Source organism: Mesoplodon densirostris, chromosome 2 (genome assembly GCF_025265405.1).
Source record: "Mesoplodon densirostris isolate mMesDen1 chromosome 2, mMesDen1 primary haplotype, whole genome shotgun sequence".
Lineage (NCBI taxonomy): Eukaryota > Metazoa > Chordata > Mammalia > Artiodactyla > Ziphiidae > Mesoplodon > Mesoplodon densirostris.
In genome coordinates, this window is record NC_082662.1 from 41353731 (window position 1) to 41376013 (window position 22283).

General features: G+C 34.9%; 1 protein-coding gene across 3 annotated transcripts in view; it reads right to left on the reverse strand.

Annotated features, from left to right (window-relative positions):
- The window catches only part of SPATA6 (spermatogenesis associated 6), a 150198-nt gene that overhangs the window by 91559 nt on the left and 36356 nt on the right, over nt 1–22283 (reverse strand). For 2 of the 3 annotated variants that reach the window (XM_060089776.1, XM_060089775.1), the window contains exons 4-5: nt 5894–5935; nt 4723–4847 (exon numbers count right to left, since the gene is read on the reverse strand). In XM_060089776.1, coding sequence (XP_059945759.1) covers nt 4723–4847; nt 5894–5935 — 167 coding nt within the window. Of the gene's footprint in view, nt 1–4722; nt 4848–5893; nt 5936–10176; nt 10220–22283 lie in introns of all 3 variants that reach the window. The other variant, XM_060089777.1, reaches the window with a different exon arrangement.

The following is a 22283-nucleotide window of genomic DNA, read 5'->3' on the forward strand; positions in this document are numbered from 1 at the left end:
TCCTCTATGAAGTCTACAATAAGATGCAATTCATTCAATTCAACCAAGTCATTTAAGTACATACAAAGATCTGTGCTAAGAGGTAAGATCAAAGATGAGAAAGTCACAGATTCTGATTAACATCACTGCCACCAACAACAGCACCTTGTCATGATCTCCATGGCCATCATCGTATCACTAACATTTACTGATCATTCTCTATGTGCCAGGTTGCCGGAGTCCAGCTCCAGCGAGTCCAGGGATACTTGAGGGATGGATAGCCTCGGCAAAGGAAATAATTCTATTACACTTCTTAAAGTATCAGCATTGCATGTTTCTCTTTCTCATTCTTTATTCTTCATTCTTCTTTATTGTTTACGATCACAGGTTTATATATTGTAGTTGATTACACTACCAGGTACGTGGCCAAACAACCTTAGCACAATCAAACCTCAAAATGTTCTATAAAGGTTTTTTAAAACAAATATCTCCTAGTTTCTAGATGTCCTATTAAAATATTTCCCCAAGTTCCCATTAATCACAGGTTGTTTCTTAGTAACCAAGCCAAGCAGTTATATGATTATTTCAATTGTAAAAGTTGGAGCTACTTGTTCCTATTTTTCTTCTTGCATGAGCAACCTTTTACAATGGTTCCATGAAAATATTTACAATGTACCTGCATGCTCTTTCCCGTTGTTTCCTTCAACTGAGACAGTGTTTTCTCCCTATCCTGGCAACGAATTCTGCTCTAGTCATTTGTTTTTCTATAATTAATCTTCCTTTATAATAGAACCATAAATTTCCTATGTCGTCATCAGGAACTCCGGCCCATGGCCTAACTCCATACTAGAGGGTGTTTTTCATAAAAACATCCCCTTAGTTCCAGGCTCTTAGTTCTTTACCCATTTCCCCGGAGCTTTAGTTGGTACTTCCCATTCTATGGTAGTTTCAGGAGGGGGAGTCCTAGAGGAATTTTTCTTTCACGTGGAGCAACATCCCCCCAAAACTGCCCCTGTATGTAAATTTATTATCATAGAACGTAACAACGGAGCTGTAGTCCACCTTCCTGGCACGGCACTGCCTTGCAGTTTCGCCTTCCGTTGCTCATGACTTTGTCATGGTGCAATGGCTCCAGGATGGCTTCCGACACCAGGTACTAAAATAACCATTTACAAGTTTTCATTAACCCACCAAACAACGTTATCTCCATGGTATAGTGATAGTTGTAGCCTGTGATAGTGCCAGGATTTAACCCCAGATGTGACTTGAATCCTTGCCACAGTGATGGGTTCAGGAAGACAGCCTAAGACTCAGATGTCTATGCAGAATCATCAGAATTCTGAGGAAGCGTGCATTGTTGCCTGCCAGGACAGCAAACTACTGATTGGAGTGTGTTGTCCACTCACATCTAAATACAGTAACTGATATGACTGAATTTACAACTGCTATTTTGCTGTTCAATTTATATATATGCCATGTCTTTTTATGCTTGTATTCGTTCTAGTGATCTCATCTGAGTATGCATAGCTTAGTGGTCATCCAATGAACGTGTAAGGGTTCCACTCTTTGTTGATTATCAGTGTGTGGGTTGGGGAATGCACTCAAAGGTACAGCAGGTCTCTAGTCTCCCTTGGCTTTCACTTTTTGCTGGACTCCCACTGTCTCCCCTGAACGTGCATAGTTTCAGTCAGCCAGGAATGAGTGGAAAGCTCATCTCAGCCCTTCTATTGCTCCCTTACTTCCAGGGTCTCCTGTCAACTTTCTGGCAGGTGTGCTGCTCACTCAGATTGGAACTGCAATCGGCTTAGCAAAGCTGTGGGTTTTTCTCATGCGCTTCTAACCGAATCCACCACATTTAGCTGGCAAAGACACAATATTTGCCCCTATGATTGTGACACCAATTCCAATGTGTGGGTTTTCCAACACCACCAAGAAAAGTCTCTGCGACACCATTTGGGTGTCCTGCAATTTAACTCAGCTCTGACACTACCTGGAGATAGTGTCAGATCCCACAGGTTAAGGGCTCAGTTCCACAAGACCACTCCTATCTGACTTCAGATGCACATCACAAGTCCAGGTTGTTACCCACAGGCTACAAATAAGAGGTTCCCACGACCCCTTCCTTGGGTTCGATCAATTTGCCACAGCTGCTCAAAGAACTCAGGAGAGAGTTTACTTAGTTTACCAGTTTATGTAAAAGGATATGATGACATCCAGATGGAAGAGATGTCTAGGGTGAGATATGTGGGAAGCGGGGAGAAGTTTCTGTGCCCTCAGCAGGTGAGCCACTCTCCCAGTACCTCCACGTGTTCACCAACATGGAAGCTCTCCAAACCCCATCCTTTGGGTTTTATAGCCGCTTCATTACACAGGCATGACATTAAATCACTGGCCATTGGTGACTGAACTCAATCTCCAGCACCTCTACTTCTCAGGGGTGGGGCTGAAAGTTCCAACCCTCTAATCACCTGGTTGGTTCCCCTGGCATCAAGCCCCATCCTTAGGTTCCCAAGGAGCTTTCCAAAAGTCTCCTCATTAACGTAACAAAAGACACCTTTATAGCTCTTAAACACAGGAAATTCCAAAGGTTTTATGAGCTCTATGCCAAGAATGGGTCAAGAAGACCAAATGTATGTTTCTTATTACAAATCACAGTATTACTGCGTCAAATTGATTCTGACCTCTCTGGTAGCAAAGCTACTCATTTTTGCAACATGCCCCAGGCTTAGTGAAGCTACAATTCTCACTGGCTATGCAGGGTATGAGAGCTGTCCTAGTCAAGATGACCACATACTTCTGCCATTTTTACCCAAAGTTTTAGCAGCTATTCAAGCACGGATACTTCTTAATTTGTCTTACTTGTCTTAACTGCCAATAAGTTTCCAGTGCCCTAAAACTGCAGCTTGTGACAATTTTGTCCAGTTTTATACTTGTGTGGAGAGAGTAATTGACAGCCCCTTCACACCATCAGCACCAGAAGTCTCACTTTTTATATTGTTAAAAACAACAGGCCCCAAATTGAGTTGCTTACACTAAGCCCCATGTCACCAAACAGATTTAAATTAATTCAGTTTCGGATCCCCCAGAAATGGAATTTTAAACCAGTCAATCAGGAATCGCCTGATTAGCACTCACTAGGTAATCCATCTAGATTAGACCCTCTGCCATCCCCTAAATGAAAGGAACCTTGCAATAATCAACATACTTTTTGGCCTAGTATAATTTCCTTGTTCCTGCTCCCTTCTGGATATAAAAATCTTTCATTTTGCACAGCTCCTTGGAGCTTCTTTCTACCTGCTAGATTGGATGCTGCTTGAATCAAATCAATTTTTGCTCAAATAAACTCAAAAATTTTAATATGCCCCAATTTATTTTTTAACAATATATATAGACTTTTTGCCTTAGTAATCCAAACTTTTTTGATATATGTGAAAGTAACTCAAATTAAGTAAAGAAAAATACCTGCTAATGGTCCATATTCTTATGTTTATATTGCCAATTTGGTATAATACAGCATTTTAAATTACTTTAAAAAAATTTTAATTTTAAAATCAGATTTTTTTTTTTCATTGCAGGCTTCTAGAAAGTCCCTGAAACATTCTTGGAAGACTTTTTGGGCTAATGGACACTGAAAATATCCCAAAGGAGGTATATTTTAATAGATTTGCTAGTCAACTTTTATACTTTCAGCAAGCTAAAATTTGTTATTTCCTACAGGAAATACATGAGAAGTTACTTAATTCACCATATTGGCTTATGAAGCACCCCAATTTCCTTACTGCTCTAATATCTCCTAAAGTTAGTGAAAAATATTTGTCCAAATAATTTCAACCTAGACAACTTTTACTTTTTTTTTCTTTGAAACAGCAGGGGCTTCACTCAGTCTCTCTAGGCAGAAGGCATTTTCAGGAATAAAAATATTATTAATTATCCAATAAAACTGAAGAAGTTGCAGGAAAAGATGAGAGCTGGCTATCACTTAATGCAGCTTTCACTTTTAGGTGTATGAATAAGTATTTCCATTACATGAACATATAATAATTATTCTATCCAAACTCCTACTAATGGACATTTCAATTATTTCCATTTTTTATTATTATGAACAATGCTACAAACGAACATTCCTAAGAAGGCTCTTAGTATGCCAGACAGAATACATCTTAAAGCTATATACCTAGAAGGTCATAGGCTATGAGAATCTTGGCCTTCACTAGATAATCCTGAATTGTGGTTGTTCCAATTTACATGACATAGCAACATATACAAGATTCCATTTTTCCATGCTTTTGACATTTGTCAGATTTATTAAATTTTACCAATCTTATGGCTATAAAAATGAAATCATATGATTGTTTTAATTTGAATTTTCCTAAATGTTAATGGGATTGCTCATGTTTTCAAATATTTATTGGCCATTCTTTTGGGAGAAAAATAAAGAGAAGAGAGACAAAGACATAGGGACAGTGGGGAGGGGAGGAAAGGGGGAGAAGAAGAGGAGAGAAATCTGAAGAATATAAAATAATGCTTGTTAATTTTGGAAGGTAGATGCGTGCATTTTGGTAAAGTATTTTCATTTAGGTTTCAGTATGTTTAAAATAACATCATAATTTCATAAAGCAATTATGTTTTAAACTAAATTAAACTTTGAATTAGGTCTTCACATTTCAGATATTGAGGGCTATGTGGTGGTTTTTGACAATGATCCTGCATCACGATTTGATTCAGAAAATAGTAAGCACTTACGCAAAGGCCAGAAATCCTCCTCATGGTAACCTGGCGGTTTGAGTCATGGTGTCCAGAAATTTGATTTGGACCCGGAAACATGAAATCTCGTGTATTCTCATCATATGTAGACAGTGTTTCACTCACTACAAGAAAGATATCCTATGATTCAAATTATAACAAAATATGCTATTTAAAAACAATATCATCAAGTACAAATATATAATGCCTGATGCCTTAATGAAATACCTGCTTCAGGGTCATGGACTTAATTTTTTCTCTATGAAAGGGAAATTAAAATAAAGTTATGTTAAATGAATTAACACATTTCCTTATTCAAAAATGTCATACATACTACTAATTCTCCCTCCCCCTTTTGTAGAAAGGGGATGTTCATGTAAACTTTTTAAGTGCATGAGTTCCTAAAAAAGAAAATCCTTTTAAACATATCAAACTGACATAACAGTTATACATATAAAACTTAATTACCATCTCCAGATTTTTTTTTCTATCTTCCATTCTTTTCTGCCTGCCATTATGAGATATTAGATTACATACTGAAAAAAATATAGACATTTTATAGAATTTGTGGTTACCTGAATTAGGTATACATGTGATATTCAAAAATTTTAGACTACTAGCTTTCAATAAAATATAGTTCCCTATTTCTCATATAAAATAAGGATTTATGATAGAGTCTTCTATAATCATAGAAATCAATAATAAAAATAAAACTATCCTTCAGATTTTAACTCTAACTACTGCAGAGGTCTGTACTGTTTATTAAGTAGGTACAGTTTTAATTCCCCTACATTCCCCAAAACAGTCAATACACAAAAACAAAGATAGTGAACTACTATATCAGCAAAAGCATATTGGTTTAGAAAAATCACCAAAACTTAAAGAAGTTAATTTTTATGAATGTCACATAATATGCTAGGATCATATCGGGTTATTTCCCACTTTAAATTATGACTATTCAATTTTAGAACAATATGTTCAAATATAATTTATGTCAATCTTTCTGTATATATTATTTTGGCCTACTGACATTTTACACATAGTAGACAAATGCTAGAGACTCGCCATTGCTCTTAATTTGGGAAGAAGGGGAAAAGATGAGATTTTTTAAAAAGCATTTCATTGAAATGAGTTCAGATGTCAATTATCTTATCAAAATACAATACAGTACCTGGTGGAACTAGCTGAATCAACTCAAACAATGCTGTATCATCTGAAAGTTTAAAGAAAAATTTCCTTAAATAAACAAATTTATAATAAACAATAACTAATTACTTTATCACAGAAGTACCTAAAAGCCAAAGTAATCTCCCAGTAGACTACATATATGTTTATATATTAGTATACTGTGTATATTTTTTGGTTGCTATGTATCTTGTGGATTTATTAATCTCTGGTAGAAATTAATCTTTCTAGGTTATTTTCTGATTTTTTTAAGGCTTTATTTTTTTACAGCAGTTTTATTTACGTTGACAACAAAATTGAGAGGGAGGTACAGAGATTTCCCCTATATCCCCTGCCCCCCAAAACATGCATAGGTTCCCCACTATCAACATCATTCACAGGAATGGTACATTTTTTACCAAGGATGAACCGACACTGACACATCATAATCACCCAAAGTCCACAGTTTACCTTAGGGTTCACTCTTGGTGATGTACATTCTGTGGATTTAGATGAATATATAATGACATTATCCATCTTTATAATATCATATAAAGTATTTTCACTGCCCTGCTCCTCTGTTCTCTGGTTATTTATCTCTCTCCTCCCCACAACTCACCCTCCGCCCACCACAATCACTGTCTTTTTATTGTCTCCATAGTTTTCCCTTCTCCAGAATGTCATATACTTGAAATCATACAGTATGTAGCCTTTTCAGATTGGCTTCTTTCACTCAGTAATATGCATTTAAGGTTCCTCCATGTGTTTTTATGGCTTGATAGCTCATTTCTTTTTTTTTTTTTTTTTGCTGTACGTGGGCCTCTCACTGCTGTGGCCTCTCCCGTTGCGGAGCACAGGCTCCGGACACACAGGCTCCGCGGCCATGGCTCGCGGGCCCAGCCGCTCCGCGACATGTGGGATCTTCCGGGATCGGGGCACGAACCCGTGTCCCCTGCATCGGCAGGCGAACTTCTCAACCACTGCGCCACCAGGGAAGCCCTCATTTCTTTTTAGTGCTGAATAATATTCCATTGTCTGGTTATTCCACAGTTTATTTATCCATTTACCTACTGAAAGACATTGGCTGCTTCCAAGTTTTGGCAATTATGAACAGAGCTGCTATAAACATCCACGTGCAGGTTTTTGTGTAGACATAAATTTTCAACTCTTTGCATAAATATCAAAGAGCAGTATTGCTGGATCATATGGAAAGAGTATGTTCAGTTTTGGAAGAAACCGCCAAACTGTCTTCCAAAGCGGCTGTGCCATTTTGCATTCCCGCCAGCAATAAGTGAGAGTTCCTGTTGCTCTGCATCCTCACCAGTATTTGATTCTGTCACTGCTCCAGATTGTGGCAATTCTAGGAATGTACAGGTATCTCGTTTTAATTTGCGTTTCCCTAGAGACATATGATGTGAAGTATCTTTTCATGTGATTATTTGCCATCTGTATATCCTCTTTGGTGAGGTGTCTGTTAAGGTCTTTAGCCCATTTTTTAAAAGGGCTGTTTGTTTTCTTATGGTTGAATTTTAAGAGTTCTTTTTATATTTTAGATAATAGTCCTTTATCAGATGTGATTTTGCAAATACATTTTTTCCAACCTGTGGCTGGTCTTCTAATTCTCTTGATTTTGTCTTTCCCAGAGCAAAAATTTTTAACTTAACTGCAATCCAGCTTATCAATTATTTTTTTCATAGTTTCTTTCAAAGACGACACTATGGTGTCTTTGGTGTTGTATCAAAAAAGGCATCACCATACCCAAGATCATCTAGGTTTTCTCCTATGCTATCTTCTAGGAGTTTTATAGTTTTGCATTTTCCAGTTAGGTCTATGATCCATTTAGAGTTAATTTTTGTGAAGGGTGTATGGTCTGTATCTGGATTCACTTTTTTTTTTTTTTGCATGTGGATGTCCAATTGTTCTAGCACCATTTACTGAAGAAACTGTCTTTGTTCCATTGTATTGCCTTTGCTCCTCTGTCAAAGATCAGTTGACTATAGAGGTATATTTCTGGGCTCTCTGTATATTTTTATAAAAATAAATTATGTCTATTTCTTAAGCAGAGTGGTGAGTACAGCTAGGTGTATTACATAACTCACACTTTTAATATGTCTGAAGTACTTTATAATAAATTTTTTAAATAAAAATAAAATATAAATTATGCCCTTTCTACCTTCTAAGAACCCATGAATATAATCTTTTTCTTTCTTTAAATTCTGCTATTTTTTTTCCAAGGGAAATCTCAGTCATTTAACCCAATACTTATATGTCCAGTTTTTGAAGAAATATTAAATATTCCTTGTGGCTTATCATTCGGGTCTGTAATAAGAAAAAAAAATTGGTAACAGTCCTATTCCTCAAGCACCTGACATTGTGTTGAAAAGGCAAACATTAAATGAAATAAAGACACAAATAAATATGTAATTATAAACTACAAGTACAATAAAGACATTCAGGTAGTGCTATAAGAGAGTATAACAAGATAATCTTGTCAGGGAGTCAGTGAAGGCTGAGGAAGAGCTCTTCAGGACTTGACCCATAGCATGAATAGGTGTAAACTAAGAGTTAGGGGGGTGGGAAACTAGAGATTTTCAAGCAGGAGGAACAGGATGTATGAAGGCTGTAAATGGAACATAGAAGGGTAATGTGGGAGATTAGAAGGTTCAAAAACAAACCTCCTGCTAAAATTGACTTGAAAAGGTAGATAACTAAAAAATCTGCTTGAAGGCAGGAGAAACCTAACAAGGTAAGTAAAAAAATTACAAGTCTGAAACTCAGTATATGAAGTAAACACAGGACTTACCTGGTGACGCAGTGGTTAAGAATCTGTCTGCCAATGTAGGGCACATGGGTTCGATCCCTGGTCTGGGAAGATCCCACATGCCACAGGGCAACTAAGCCCATGCGCCACAACTACTGAGTCTGCGTACCGCAACTACTGAAGCCCACGCACTCTAGGGCTCACATGCCGCAACTACTGAGCCTGTGTGCTGCAACTACTGAAGCCCGTGTGCCCAGAGCTCATGCTCCACAACAAGAGAAGCCACTGCAATGAGAAGCCTGTGCGCCACAATGAAGAATAGCCCCCGCTCACCACAACTAGAGAAAGCCCACATGCAGCAACGAAGACCAAATGCAGCCAAAAATATATATAAAATTTAAAAAAATCTGTATTATTTTAAAAAACAGAAGTAAACACAGAGAGATAAGCCTGGTATTTGAGGTTACTTTTCTTTTTGGGTATCTGACAGTTCTGACAGAGGTAGCTAAGAGGCTAAGAAGCTGAGTATAGATTTTGATAAGCTCATACAAAAATTGGAGTATCATGACCTTGGGAAGAGATGAGAAGGGAGGTCTGCAGGTAAGAGAAAATGGCCTGATAAAATGGCTAGGCTATAGGACTGAATCTTGAAAAGGTAAACCAATTCAAAAAAACACATGCACCCCGATGTTCATTACAGCACTATTTACAATAGCCAGGACATGGAAGCAACCTAAATATCCAGTGACAGAGGAATGGATAAAGAAGATGTGGTACATATATACAATGGAATATTAGCCATAAAAAGGAATGAAATTGGGTCATTTGTAGAGACACGGATGGACCTAGAGACTGTCATACAGAGTGAAGTAAGTCAGAAAGAGAAAAACAAATATCATATATTAATGCATATATGAAAAAATTGGTAGAGACAATCTTATTTACAAAGCAGAAATAGAGACACAGATGTAGAGAACAAACATGGATACCAAGGGAAAAAGGGGGATGTGGGATGAATTGGGAGATTGGGATTGACATATATACACTATTGACACTATGTATAAAATAGGTAACTAATATGAACCCACTGTATGGCACAGGGAACTCTACTCAGTGCTCTATGGTGACCTAAATGAGAAGGAAATCCAAAAAAGAGGGGAAATATGTATACATATAGCTGATCCACTTTGCTGTACAGTATAAACTAACACAATATTGTAAAGCAACTATACTCTAATTTAAAAAAAGTTTTAAAAAAGAGAGTAAAGAGTAAACTAAAAATAGATAACCAATGTTATACACTGAATATCTGTATCCCCTCAAAATTCATATGTTGAAATCATAACCCCCAATGTGATATTTAGAGTTAGGACTTTTGGGAGGTTATTAGGGAAAAGCCTTCATTAAAGAGATTAGTGCCCATTAGTGCCACTGGTGCCCAAAAGACCTCAGAGAACTTCCTTGCCCTTTCTGCTACATGAGGACACAGAGAGAAAATGGCATTCTATGAACAGAAAGGGGACACTCACCAGACACCAAATCTGCTGGCTCCTTGATCTGGGATTTCCCAGCCTTCAGAAGTATGAGAAATAAACTTCTATTATTTATAAGCCACCCAGTCTATGGTATTTTGTTATACCAGCCCAAATGGACTAAGACAGCCAACTAAGAACTTAGGCTTAAATCTGAATCATCCCAAATCCTGTCTAAATTAAGTTGATTCAGAATTGCTAGTGCCCTCTAGAAATAATCATAAATCTTGTCTGAAGGAAAATATCTTCATCTAAGGTTTCAAATTATTTCTAAAATTCTTACATACAAAATCTGACATTTAATGAAAATTGACCAGGTATATAGGAAAAAAAGACCATTGGGATCAAAACACAAGAGAAATACAGGAAATAAAAACAGATCAACAAGAGATCCAGAAAAATTAGTTATCAGACTGCAACTTAAAATATGCTTAATATGCTCAAGAAAATAAAATATAAGATTGAGAATGTCAGCAGAGAACTAGAAACTGTTACAAAGAACCAAGTGGAAATTTTTTAGCTAAAAAATAACCAAAAATTAACCACAATGAACGGATTTACCAGCAGATTACAAATGATCCAAGAGAGAATTATGGAACTGGAAGACAAAAATAAATATCTTGAGAGAGGCACAGAAAGCCTGAAGGTTGGAGTAACAAAAAAAAAAAAAGAAAAAAAAAAGGATAGAGTAAGAGGTTCTAACAATGTGCAACTGGATTTATAAAAGGAGAGAAGAGAAAAGGGCAAAAGAAATATTTGAGAAGTTAATATCTCAGAATTTATCTGAAGAAAGATACCAAGATACAAATACCAAGCAGAACAAGTTTTTAAAACACACACACACACACACACACAGAGTTGGGCACATCAAAGTAAAACTACAGGAAAACAAAGACGTAAGAGAATATGTTAAAAGAAGCCAGCAGAAAATGACAAAATACCTTCAAAGAAGTAACAATAAAATTAACAGATGATTTCTCAACAGAAACTAAGGGAGCAAAAAGACAATGGAACAGTATTTTCTAAGGGCTGGAAGACAGTCATACCAATATTCAGCAAAAATATACTTCAAAAAAGGTAAAATAAAGACATTTTCAGATAAATAAAAATCAAGATATGTATCATCAAAAGACTATAAGGAAGGAATTATGAAAGGATATTCTTCAGAAAGACACAATAAACTGAGAAGCTCAAAAAATGAAAGGAAATAAAGAGCAACCAAAAAGGTAAAATACAGTTGTAAAGTGAAATAAATGATGCCTATACAATAATAGCAATAATATTCTGTGTAGTCTCATTGCACACTAAGTTAAAATGCATAACAAAAAATAACATATAATCTAGAAGTTAAGTAGCTGTAGGTTCTTCATTGTCCTAGAAGAGGTTAAAATTAAAATATGTACACAACTCTGAAAACTCAAGCATGCATGCTGTAATCTCTATACTAACCATTAAAAAAATAGTTAAAGAACATGTACCCTCAAGCTAATAAAAGTGCAGAAATGAAAAAGCAAAAAATAGTTAATTCAAAGAAAAGTAGAGGACTTCCCTGGTGGTTCAGTGGCTAAGACTCCATGCTCGGTTTCTTTCCCTAGTCAGGGAACTAAATCCCACATGCTGCAACTAAGAGTTTGCATGCCACAACTGAAGATCCCTCATGCCGCAACTAAGGATCATGAGTGCCACAACTAAGACCTGGCACAGCCAAATAAATATTTTTTTAAACTATTAAAAAAAGAAAAGTAGAAACAGAAAAGCACTAATATTCAACAATCCAAACAAATAAAAAGTAGATATCAATATGGTAGATTTATACCAAAATACATCAGTAAAAACATTTTTTTAATTTAACGTTTTTAGATAATGAGGATTCACAACAAATTGTCAGAATGCAGAGATCCCATATACCCTTTATCCAGCTTCCCCCAGTGGTAACACCTTGCAAAACTATAATAAAATATATCACAACCACTGTGACACTGATACAATCTACTTATTTTATCCAGATTAAAAGTTTTAATTGTACTCATTTGTATGTGAATGTGTATGTCTATATTTAGTTCTATACACTTTTATCAGGTGTGTAGGTTTGTGTATTCACCACCACAGCCAGGATACAGAATAGCTCCACCACCACATGATCTCTTATGTTGCCCTTTTGTAACCACATCCACCTCCCTCCCAAACCCATCCCTAACCCCTGATAACCACTAATCCCTATAATTATATCATGCATTTTTAGAAGTACTCTAAATGGTCCAATTAAAAGACAGATTAGATTAAAACAAAACAAAACAAAACAAAAACCTCTCTCCAAGTACCACTCATAAGATACATGTAAAATGTAAGAATACAGAAAAACAGAAAACAAAAATATAGACAAATATATAACATGTGACAACTAAAAGAAAGCTGGTTTGGTTATACTATAAAAGATAAAGTCATCATTAAAGCAAAAGCATCAAAATAATAAAAGGTTCAATTCACCAGTTGATACATGCCTGGCAAGACTGGTCAAGAGAAAAGACACAAATTACTAATATCAGGAATGAAAAGAAAGACATAGAGATATTTTAAAATCCTAAGGCATTATGAATAATTTTATGCTACAAATGTATTGAATGTGTCTTATCTGAATCACTGTCAAACAAAATATGATTAAACAATTATAGAACAATTGGGGAAATGTGAGCTGAGTGGATATTTGATGATACTAAGAAACTGTTAATTTTTAGGTGTTCCTTTATTTTAGATATCCATATCTATAAGTGAAAGGATATATGATATCTGAGATTTACTTCAAAATAATCTGATATATTAAAAAAATCAAGTTCCTACAAAAAGGAAACTTAAAACTTATGCAGATATAGAAAAAACTGAATAGTTGTGTATATATATGTGTATATACAGATATATGTGTAGATGCACACACACATACACAATCCATTATTTAAAACCTTACAACAAAGAAAACACTAAGACAGATGACTTCATTGGTGAATTTTCAAACTTTTAAGGAAGAAAATAATGCTGATTACATGCATACTCTTTTGCAGACCAGTAAAAGAAGGAACACTTCTCAACTTAATTTATAAGCCCAGCAAAACCTTGATACTAAAACCTGACAAGAACCTTAAAAGAAAGGAAAATGACAGGCAATCTATTTCATAAACAGAAATGTGAAAATCCTATATAAAATATTATCTAATCAAATCCATCAATATATTAATATGGTTTAATATTCAAAACTAAAGCAACATAATTCACCACCTAAACAGAATAAAGAAGTATTTCATAAAAGTTAATAATCATTCATTTTCAAATAAAAATCTTAGCAAACTAGAAATAGAAAAGAACTTTTTAAATCTAATAAAGGCTATCTACCAAAAACCTAAAACAAACATCATACCAAGTGATGAAATGTTGAAGCTGTCTCTCTAAGATCAGGAATGAGACATTCACTTCATTCACTGCTATCACTACTATCATTCACTTCAACATTTTATTGGAGTTCTGAACCAGTGAAAGCATAATAAAGCAATAAAAAGAAATAAAAGATATAACTATAACAAAAGAGAAACTATAATTCTCATCATTTACAATGTGACTGTGTACATAAAAAGTCCAAAGGAATCTAAAGACATTTTTTAAATCAATACATATAGCGAGGTTGCTGGAAACAAGGTAAATATGTCAAATAATATTTTTTTATATATCAGCAACAGTTAGAAATGACATTATAATCTTGTTTAAAAGTGTGAAATACCTAGAAAAATAATGAATTAAAGATATTAAAGACTGATACATAAAAGAAAAAAATTAACAGAGGAATATACATGCTTGAGAGACATCAACCAATCATAATGTATGGACCTTATCTTTACCCCAATTCAAATAAAATACTTATTTTTTAAGTTATAAGATAGTTGAGGAAATGTGAACTGAATTGATATTTAATATTAAAAAATTGTTCATTTTTAGGTATGATATGGTACTGTTCCTATATTTTAGATATTGATATCTAATAGATAAAAGCATATGATGTCTGAGAGTTGCTTCAGAATAATCTGGAAAAGGGTGATGAAGTAAGAGATATAGTTAAAACAACATTAGCCATGAGTTGATAATTATTGAGCTGAGTGATGAGTACGAGGGGGTTCATTATTCTCTTTTAGTGTCCACTTTTGTATATTTATAAAATTTTCTCTAAAAAAGTTTTTTTAATGTTTTTGATTAGAGAAAGTTGTGTGTGTGTGCTCTAATAGCATCACCGTGAGAGCTCCCATTATGCTGTTTTTTGTTAAAGTTCTCTTCTGCCTTTTCCATCAGAAATTCTAAAATAAGAGACACACATTCTACATGTTCAACTTCACATTCCTCCTTCAAATGTTATTTAGTTATCTAAATAAAATCAGTTTAAAATTTTCAGAATTCCTCCATATTTCCTATAATTTGTAAACTGAACATATATTAATTTTTCTTTAAAATAACAATAATAAAAGTTTTAAAAAGAGGATAGTACAAGCACTAGGCTCTTAACAAGAAGTTAATCCTCTCCTTTTAGTCTCATGCCATCTGATTTGTCAACTGCTCATCCTCCTTCTCACTACAATCTCTTAACTTCAAGGTCCCTACCACTTTTTCACCGAAGATAAAACAGGCTTATCTTCCTCTCAAACCTAAGACTTGCCATAATTTTGAACAACGTCAACTTCCATGTGAATATTGTATCCAACAGTTCTCTGACCTCCTCAAATCCAGTGCACATATACAAGGATTCTGATTATTGATTTACATGTCTGATCCTTATTTTATTAAGATGGATGCCCATTTGAACCAACGGCCTATATTTTATTCACTTCTGAATCCCCTATATTCTCTCACAGTGACTGAATCTGCACAGGCAATCCAAAAGTTTAAAAAAACAAATTTTATCATAAGCCAGTGGATAAGCAAGTTTTGTTTTGGAAGACTTTTCTATCACCCCTTGAATCACACAGCATATTCCATGAATACATCATGCTGTTTCTCATCCTATTATCAATAAATGGAAGAACAGAAAAGAACTAATGCTAAAGATGATACTGAAATAAGAGATTGGCATTTAAGAAACTTGGTCTATTGCACTTACAATAATTTTAATATCTGATCACAAAGTAAAACCCTATCCTTTAGAAAATATCTGAACATAAAATTTTATTAGAAATCAAACAAATTAAACAAACTTAGGATAAACATACTAACACTATATTTTTTCTGATGTCACTTATTCTGTAATCTCAACTATTTGAAAAACATTATTACAAAGTAGAAAACTACATTTTTTAAAAAAGGATATGGGTAGTCAAAATAATAGTATTTACTACCATTTAGAGAACATCTTCTGTGTGTCAGGACTGACTGAGTTCCTATGAGCTTCAAACAAATCCCTAAAACAACCCTAACAAGCCATTATTTCCATTTTACAGATAAGAAATAGAGACTAATGGTTAAGGTTACCAAACATAAATTCCTGAGCTGAGATTTGAGCTCAGCCTGCACTGTTTTCATTAACAATTCTACTAGAACTAGAAAGCAGTAATTTACAAAATATACAGTGAGGTAAGGAAGTTATATTTTGAATGAGGAGTAGAATAAAGAGATAGGATAGTAGCTAAATGAGGGTGAGGATGAAGACAGGAAATATCTTTTAAAGATGTAAACATACAACATATTTATTTAGTGTGAGGGTTAGCAAGAGAGACATTGCAAACACAGAGGGAAAAAAAATCTAATGATCAAGATACTAGAGATGGTACAAGGAGATGAATAAGAGGGACAAGTAGAATAATCTTGAGCAGAATGCAGAAACCTCATCCTCCAGGACCAGGAGAAAGGCGATAAGAATGAGAAACGATGTAGATGACTTTTAGGACAAGGGAGCAGTGAACTGAAGTGATTCACTAACATGGCCTCAATTTTAGTTAGTGAAGTAGGAAGTAGTCATCTGTTCATCTTAAGAAGGCTGGAGTTTAAACAGAGACATCTAATAAGAGAAATGAATATGTTTAAAATATCTACAAGATAAATTTAAAAGGAAGTTCTCCAAGAAGTAAAGGACTGAAAGGTAGCACTGAGAAATAACTTGTGTTAGCATCAATCTGAACGTTATGAGAGCCCATCAGCAATACCAGATTAACCTAGTATAAAAAGCCAGGAAGGCAAGTTGTAGCACTGACCCACGAATGGACATTTATTAAGAATCTCCTATATGTCAGCATTGATGTAATACCTGACATAATGAAATAAATAAGTTAAAGTAAGATATAGAAAGTTTCAAATGTTTTTACCAACACAAAAAGGATATAACTTTTTAAGCAACCATGTCATGATTATATTTGATTCCTATCCCAGATGCTCAGGGAAAACATCAATAAATTCCAAGAAGCAGTAATATTATAGGGTGTGCTCTGATTGAAAGACAAATTAACAATATTTTTAATATTTAAACTAATCATGGATAAATATTTGAAATACACTGAAAAGACATTAGCAGTCTTCAATATGAAGGTTCAGCAAAATGACTGGATACACAAATATTTTTTATCACTTTCTGGTGATAAAAAAGGGAAAAAAGGAAAATTAGGTGAAGAACCTTATTCTCTAAGGCCACAAAATATATAACAGTTAGAAATAAACATAATAAGAAATGTATGGCAAGTATACGTATACACACACACACACACACACACACACACACACACTCACACACATACCCCAAAATCTTGGTAATATGTTGAAAGAAAGCATAACTTTAGTAAATCAATATACATCATCTATCTACATGGTAAGAATGAATAATGTAAAAATGCCAATTCTCCCAAAATACAATTAAAATTAAAATTCAAAGAGGTTTATCTTAGACCTTAAAAAATGATTTTAGGTTCATCTAGAAAAATAAACATGTAGGAATATAAATGTGTGTTTATTAAATGAAAAGAACATGGATTATATAAAGCTGTAATAATTAACTGTGCACTACTAGCCCAAATACAGATACTTAGAATAATTAAACAGATATAATGGGGGGGGGGGACAAATGGGAGAGTACACAGAGACAGGATGAGGGTAGAAAGGACATTAACGGGGAACAGGTTTCTGCCTCAGATAATGGCAATTTACATAAAGCAGACCAATCATCTTATTAGGAAGACTAAGAAAATCAGGTCAAGTTATTTTTTAAAATCCACTTGAAGTCACAGAGAAGATAATACGGCAGTGAAGAATTACAGGGTCAAGTTGTAGGAGAAGAAAGAAAAGCCAGGGAGATGAGACAAACACTGGAGCTGCTTTCTCCCCAAGGGCATCTGCTAATTCCAGAAATGGCAAATGAAGGATTGGTAAACTTAGCTGAGATTTTGATGGTCTCACAGACCTAGAAGCAAACTATCACTACAGGGGCTATACCAAGAAGGACAGGTCTTCATAAATTCTCCACAGTTTGGATAGAGCCTGTAAAAGACAACATCACAGGAATAAGGATGAACTGGAAATACCCTGGTGTTGTACACGGATTGAAGCCCAGCATCAAATCATCTTAATCTCTGACATTAGATTGACATGATTGAGGATTCTTAGTATCACTAGCAGCCTACAGAAGGGAAATAAAAGTCAAACATAAAGCCTACCTGGAGAATGACAGCATGATGTTATACCTCCAATTACTTCTATAATTTTTCACATATAATGTTCAGTACACAAAAGGAATTGTACAATTATTTTTAGGGAACTGTTCAGCAGTATCACCAAAAGCTAAGTATACACCTATTCTATGACTCAGAAATTCCACTCCAAGAGAACTAGTATAAATGTTTACCAAAAGATATTTATAAGAATATTCATAATAAGCCAAGACTAAAAACCATCCTCATTAACAAGAAATGAATAAATTACAGTACATTGATATAATGGAATACTAAAGAGCAATAAAAAAGAATGAACTACTGAAATACAACAACGTAGGTGACTCTCACAGACATTTGGCTGAGTGAAAAAAAAGCCATATTCAAAGAATACATATTCATGATTTAATTTATATGAAGTCCAAAACCAGACAAAAGTAATCAATGCTGACAAAAGTCAGAATAGTGATTATCTTGAGGGGGGTGTGACTGGTAGAGGCACAAGGAAACATTTTTGGATGCTGGAAATGTTCTCTATCTTGATGAATGGTGCTTATGGATGTACACAAATGTGAATAATCATTGAAGGGTACACTAAGGATTAAAATTAGTATACTTTAGACACTAAGAACAGTTAAGAAAATCTTCAAAAAGAATAAACCTGGGATAAACAACAAAGTCCTAATGTATAGCACAGGGAATTATATTCAATATCTTGTGATAAACCACAATGGAAAAGAATATTTTAAAAAAGAATGTATATATGTGTATAACTGAGTCCTTCTGCTGTACAGCAGAGATTGGCACACCAATGTAAATCAACTATACTTCAATTAAAAAATAATAAACAGGGGCCTCCCTGGTGGCGCAGTGGTTGAGAGTCCGCCTGCCGATGCAGGGGATACGGGTTCGTGCCCCGGTCTGGGAGGATCCCATATGCCGCGGAGCGGCTGGGCCCGTGAGCCATGGCCGCTGGGCCTGCGCGTCTGGAGCCTGTGCTTCGCAACGGGAGAGGCCACAACAGTGAGAGGCCCACATACCGCAAAAAGAAAAAAATAAATAAATAAATAAAATAAACAAGTAAATGTGAAAAAAAAGAATAAACCTGGAGGGCTTAAACTATGAGATACCAAAACTGAAGCTCCAGTAATTAAGAAAGCAAAATATTTATGCAAGGACCATGAAACAAAAATAGAAGATCTATTTTTAAAAATCCACATGTATGTAGGCATTTAATTTGTGATAAAGTAAACATTACAGAGCAATGGGAATAAAAGTTTCTTCACCAAATGGCATTGCCCAATTAGGTATACATAAAATAAAAATAAAATGTTATCCCTTCTTCATACCATATATAAAAATAAGAGCCAAGGGGACTGTAAATCTGAATGTATATGGTAAAGAAATAAGGTTTCTAGAAAATTATATAGAATATCTTCATAACTTGGGGTAGGGAAAAACAATTCTTTAACATGACCCAAGAAAAGCACAAAACATAAAGGAAAAGATTAATAAATCAAACTACATTATTAAGTCAGACTATATTAAAAATAAACTTGTTCACCAAAAGAACAAGAATCACTAATGGATTAAAAATGCAAGCCACAGAGTGAGAAGCTACTTGCAACACATATAACTGACATAAAGCTGTTAACTAGAAAATATAGAGAAGTCCTACAAATTAGTAATAAAGTAATAAACAACCAAAAGGAGAAATGAGTAATAGACAAGCATTTCACACACAAATACAAAAAGATGTCCAAAAAAGATGATGTCATTTATTTTCACGGAAATGCAAAATGAAACCACTGTTCACTCATCATAATGACTAAATTGAAAAAGTCTGGCAATGCCAGGAGTTGGCAAGGATGTGGAGAACAGAACTTTCATCAATGGCAGAGTGTATACTGATAGAGAAACACTGGAAAACTGTTTGGCATTGTCTACTCACATTGACCCTAAGACTCAGCAATTCCACTTCTATATATATACCAAATAGGTGTGCATGCTCATGAACATCAAGGCATGTAATCAAGAATGTTCATATCAACTTTATTCATAACAGCAAAAACTAGAAATAACCTAAATGCCCATTAATATCTGTAAATAACAGAATAAATGAATTGGAGTAGAGTCACATAATGAAGATACTATATAGCAATAAAGATAAATGAATTAGTTATCAAAACACAAATCAATTTCTCAGCAAAATGCTGAGCAAGAGAAGCCAGGAACAAAAGAATTTGCACATTACAATTCCATTTATTTAGTTTTCAAAAATAGGCAAAACTAAACGACAATATTAGACATTAAAATGGAAATTCCTTTGTGGAACACAGAGGAAATAGAGATTAGGAGGTGGTATAAGGAAGGCTTTCTGAAGTTTTGGCAATGTTCTAATTCTTGACCTAGGTTGTAGTTACACGGGTATTCACACTGTAATATTTCAGTGAGCTACAAATGAATGCTTCCAGTTAGAGACAGTAGGTTAAATGTATGCATTAGCTTTTGTTCCCTTCTGAACCCTCACTAAAAGAATAAAAGGATTAAACACACACACATACCAACTCACAATGACAAAACTAAAGAGAAAACAGTTTGAACAAAAGTGGTAACTGAGTTAGCAGCCTGGAGAAAGAATCTTAAGCCAATAGAGAGGAAAGCTTAGAAGCAAACCATTTTATACTAAGGAACTCCTAAGAGACGTAGCAATTGGTGGTGCTAGGTACCTCTGGAAATGACAGAATCAGTGGGGCTAAAAACTAGAGTAATAATTGAAAGTTGAAGAAGCAGTCAAACCCCAGATCCTTCTTCCAATTTACACCGGTAGGAAACTGCCCTTCCCCATTCCCAGGCAGGTGACTGGAAGTTATTCTCTAGAGAGTTGGAGCAGAGGTGGGAGTGAGGGGAGGAATGGAAGTTTATTAGGGAAAGGAAAAGAAGAAGGAGAGGGAAGAAGAGGGTTAGGAGGAAGAGAAAGAAGAGTAGAAGTAGTAGTAGTAGTAGCTGTCTTCATTGGAATGGAAACAGCAGGTACAACTGACAGCAGGGGTAATACTATATGAAAACAGGTAGATTAAGAGTCTGGGCTATACAATGAGATTTTACTACAGCTTCTTCCACTACAAGGTTCTATAAACAGGTCTCCAAGTATATAGCCTCTAGGAGAAATATGTGAATGATTCTTCTACTGAATATGACCAGCTGAAGAGAAAAGACATAAAAAGATAGTGACATAATTTCCAATAAAATGACCCAGAGAAATCACCTACAATAAAGTACACATTGACAATCTGCATCCAGGAGGAGCCCCAACAGACTTAGCAATTAGTGGTACCAGGCACCTCTGGCACATAACTTTCAAAAGCATTTCAGTCTTCTACTCTTAAATATGAATAGATGGCCAATGAGTTGATGAAATATGAAAGGCAGAATATGAAAGGCAGAAGCAAAAACACAAAACACAAAATAAAAGCAAAGACAAGATTTTTCAAGTCTCTCCAAACCTCCCTTCCATAAAAACATGTGCAGCAATTACACAGCAGAAAACTACAGACGTTTATAATAAAATAAGATGACAAGATATCTCCACAAACCCTAAGATAAAGCAGATGATGACAAACCACCAACAACCACAAAACCTGTGAGGTATCAGCATCTATCTATGCAGGAGAAGCAGAAGAAAGTAAGGGAGTACCTAAAGGACCTGGGAAGAGATACCCTAAATACCCAACTGGTACTCAGTAGGAAGTAGTAGATCAACCTGAGAAAAGCAGTTGAAATTGGAAGGGTATTTGCCCATTCCAATAGCGGGTGAATTCAAAAGAGTACAGTAAGGTCCAAAGGTGGTAAAGTAGTCTGGTAGCCTGTAAGAACTATAGAAACTGAACACCCAGGGTTCCTGGACAGGATGGAGCACAAGAAACCAGGAAAAACTGTAGAGAACAGAATACAAAATAAACAGGATAAAAATGTTGAAAGAGACAATGCAGAAAAAGAAACACCAGCAGAAAAAAACTAACAAAAGTGGAATGGAACAAAGGCAGAAAATTCCAGAAAGCAAGCCACCATACTTTGAACACTACATAAGGGAGCTTGGTGAAACTATAAAAAATTATCCTAAATCATGCTTCCTTCTAAGAATTCACGGGAAAAAATCTAAATTAAGAATAAGCAAAGAAAAGGATCACAGTCAAACACATACCAAGTTCCTGTTTAAAAGATAATAATAATGAGCAAAAGAAAAAAGTTCCTACAGTGAAAGCATCCAAAAGACATGCTTGCAAAATAAATAAAAACTATAATCTACTACTTGAAAATTAAGGAAGTAATATAAGATACTAAGCAACTACATAAATCAAGAAGAAAGATGGTATAACTTAGGAAACAAGCAGCAATAGAGAAGGAAGTTGTTTCAGAAATGAAGATTAAACTAAAACAAAA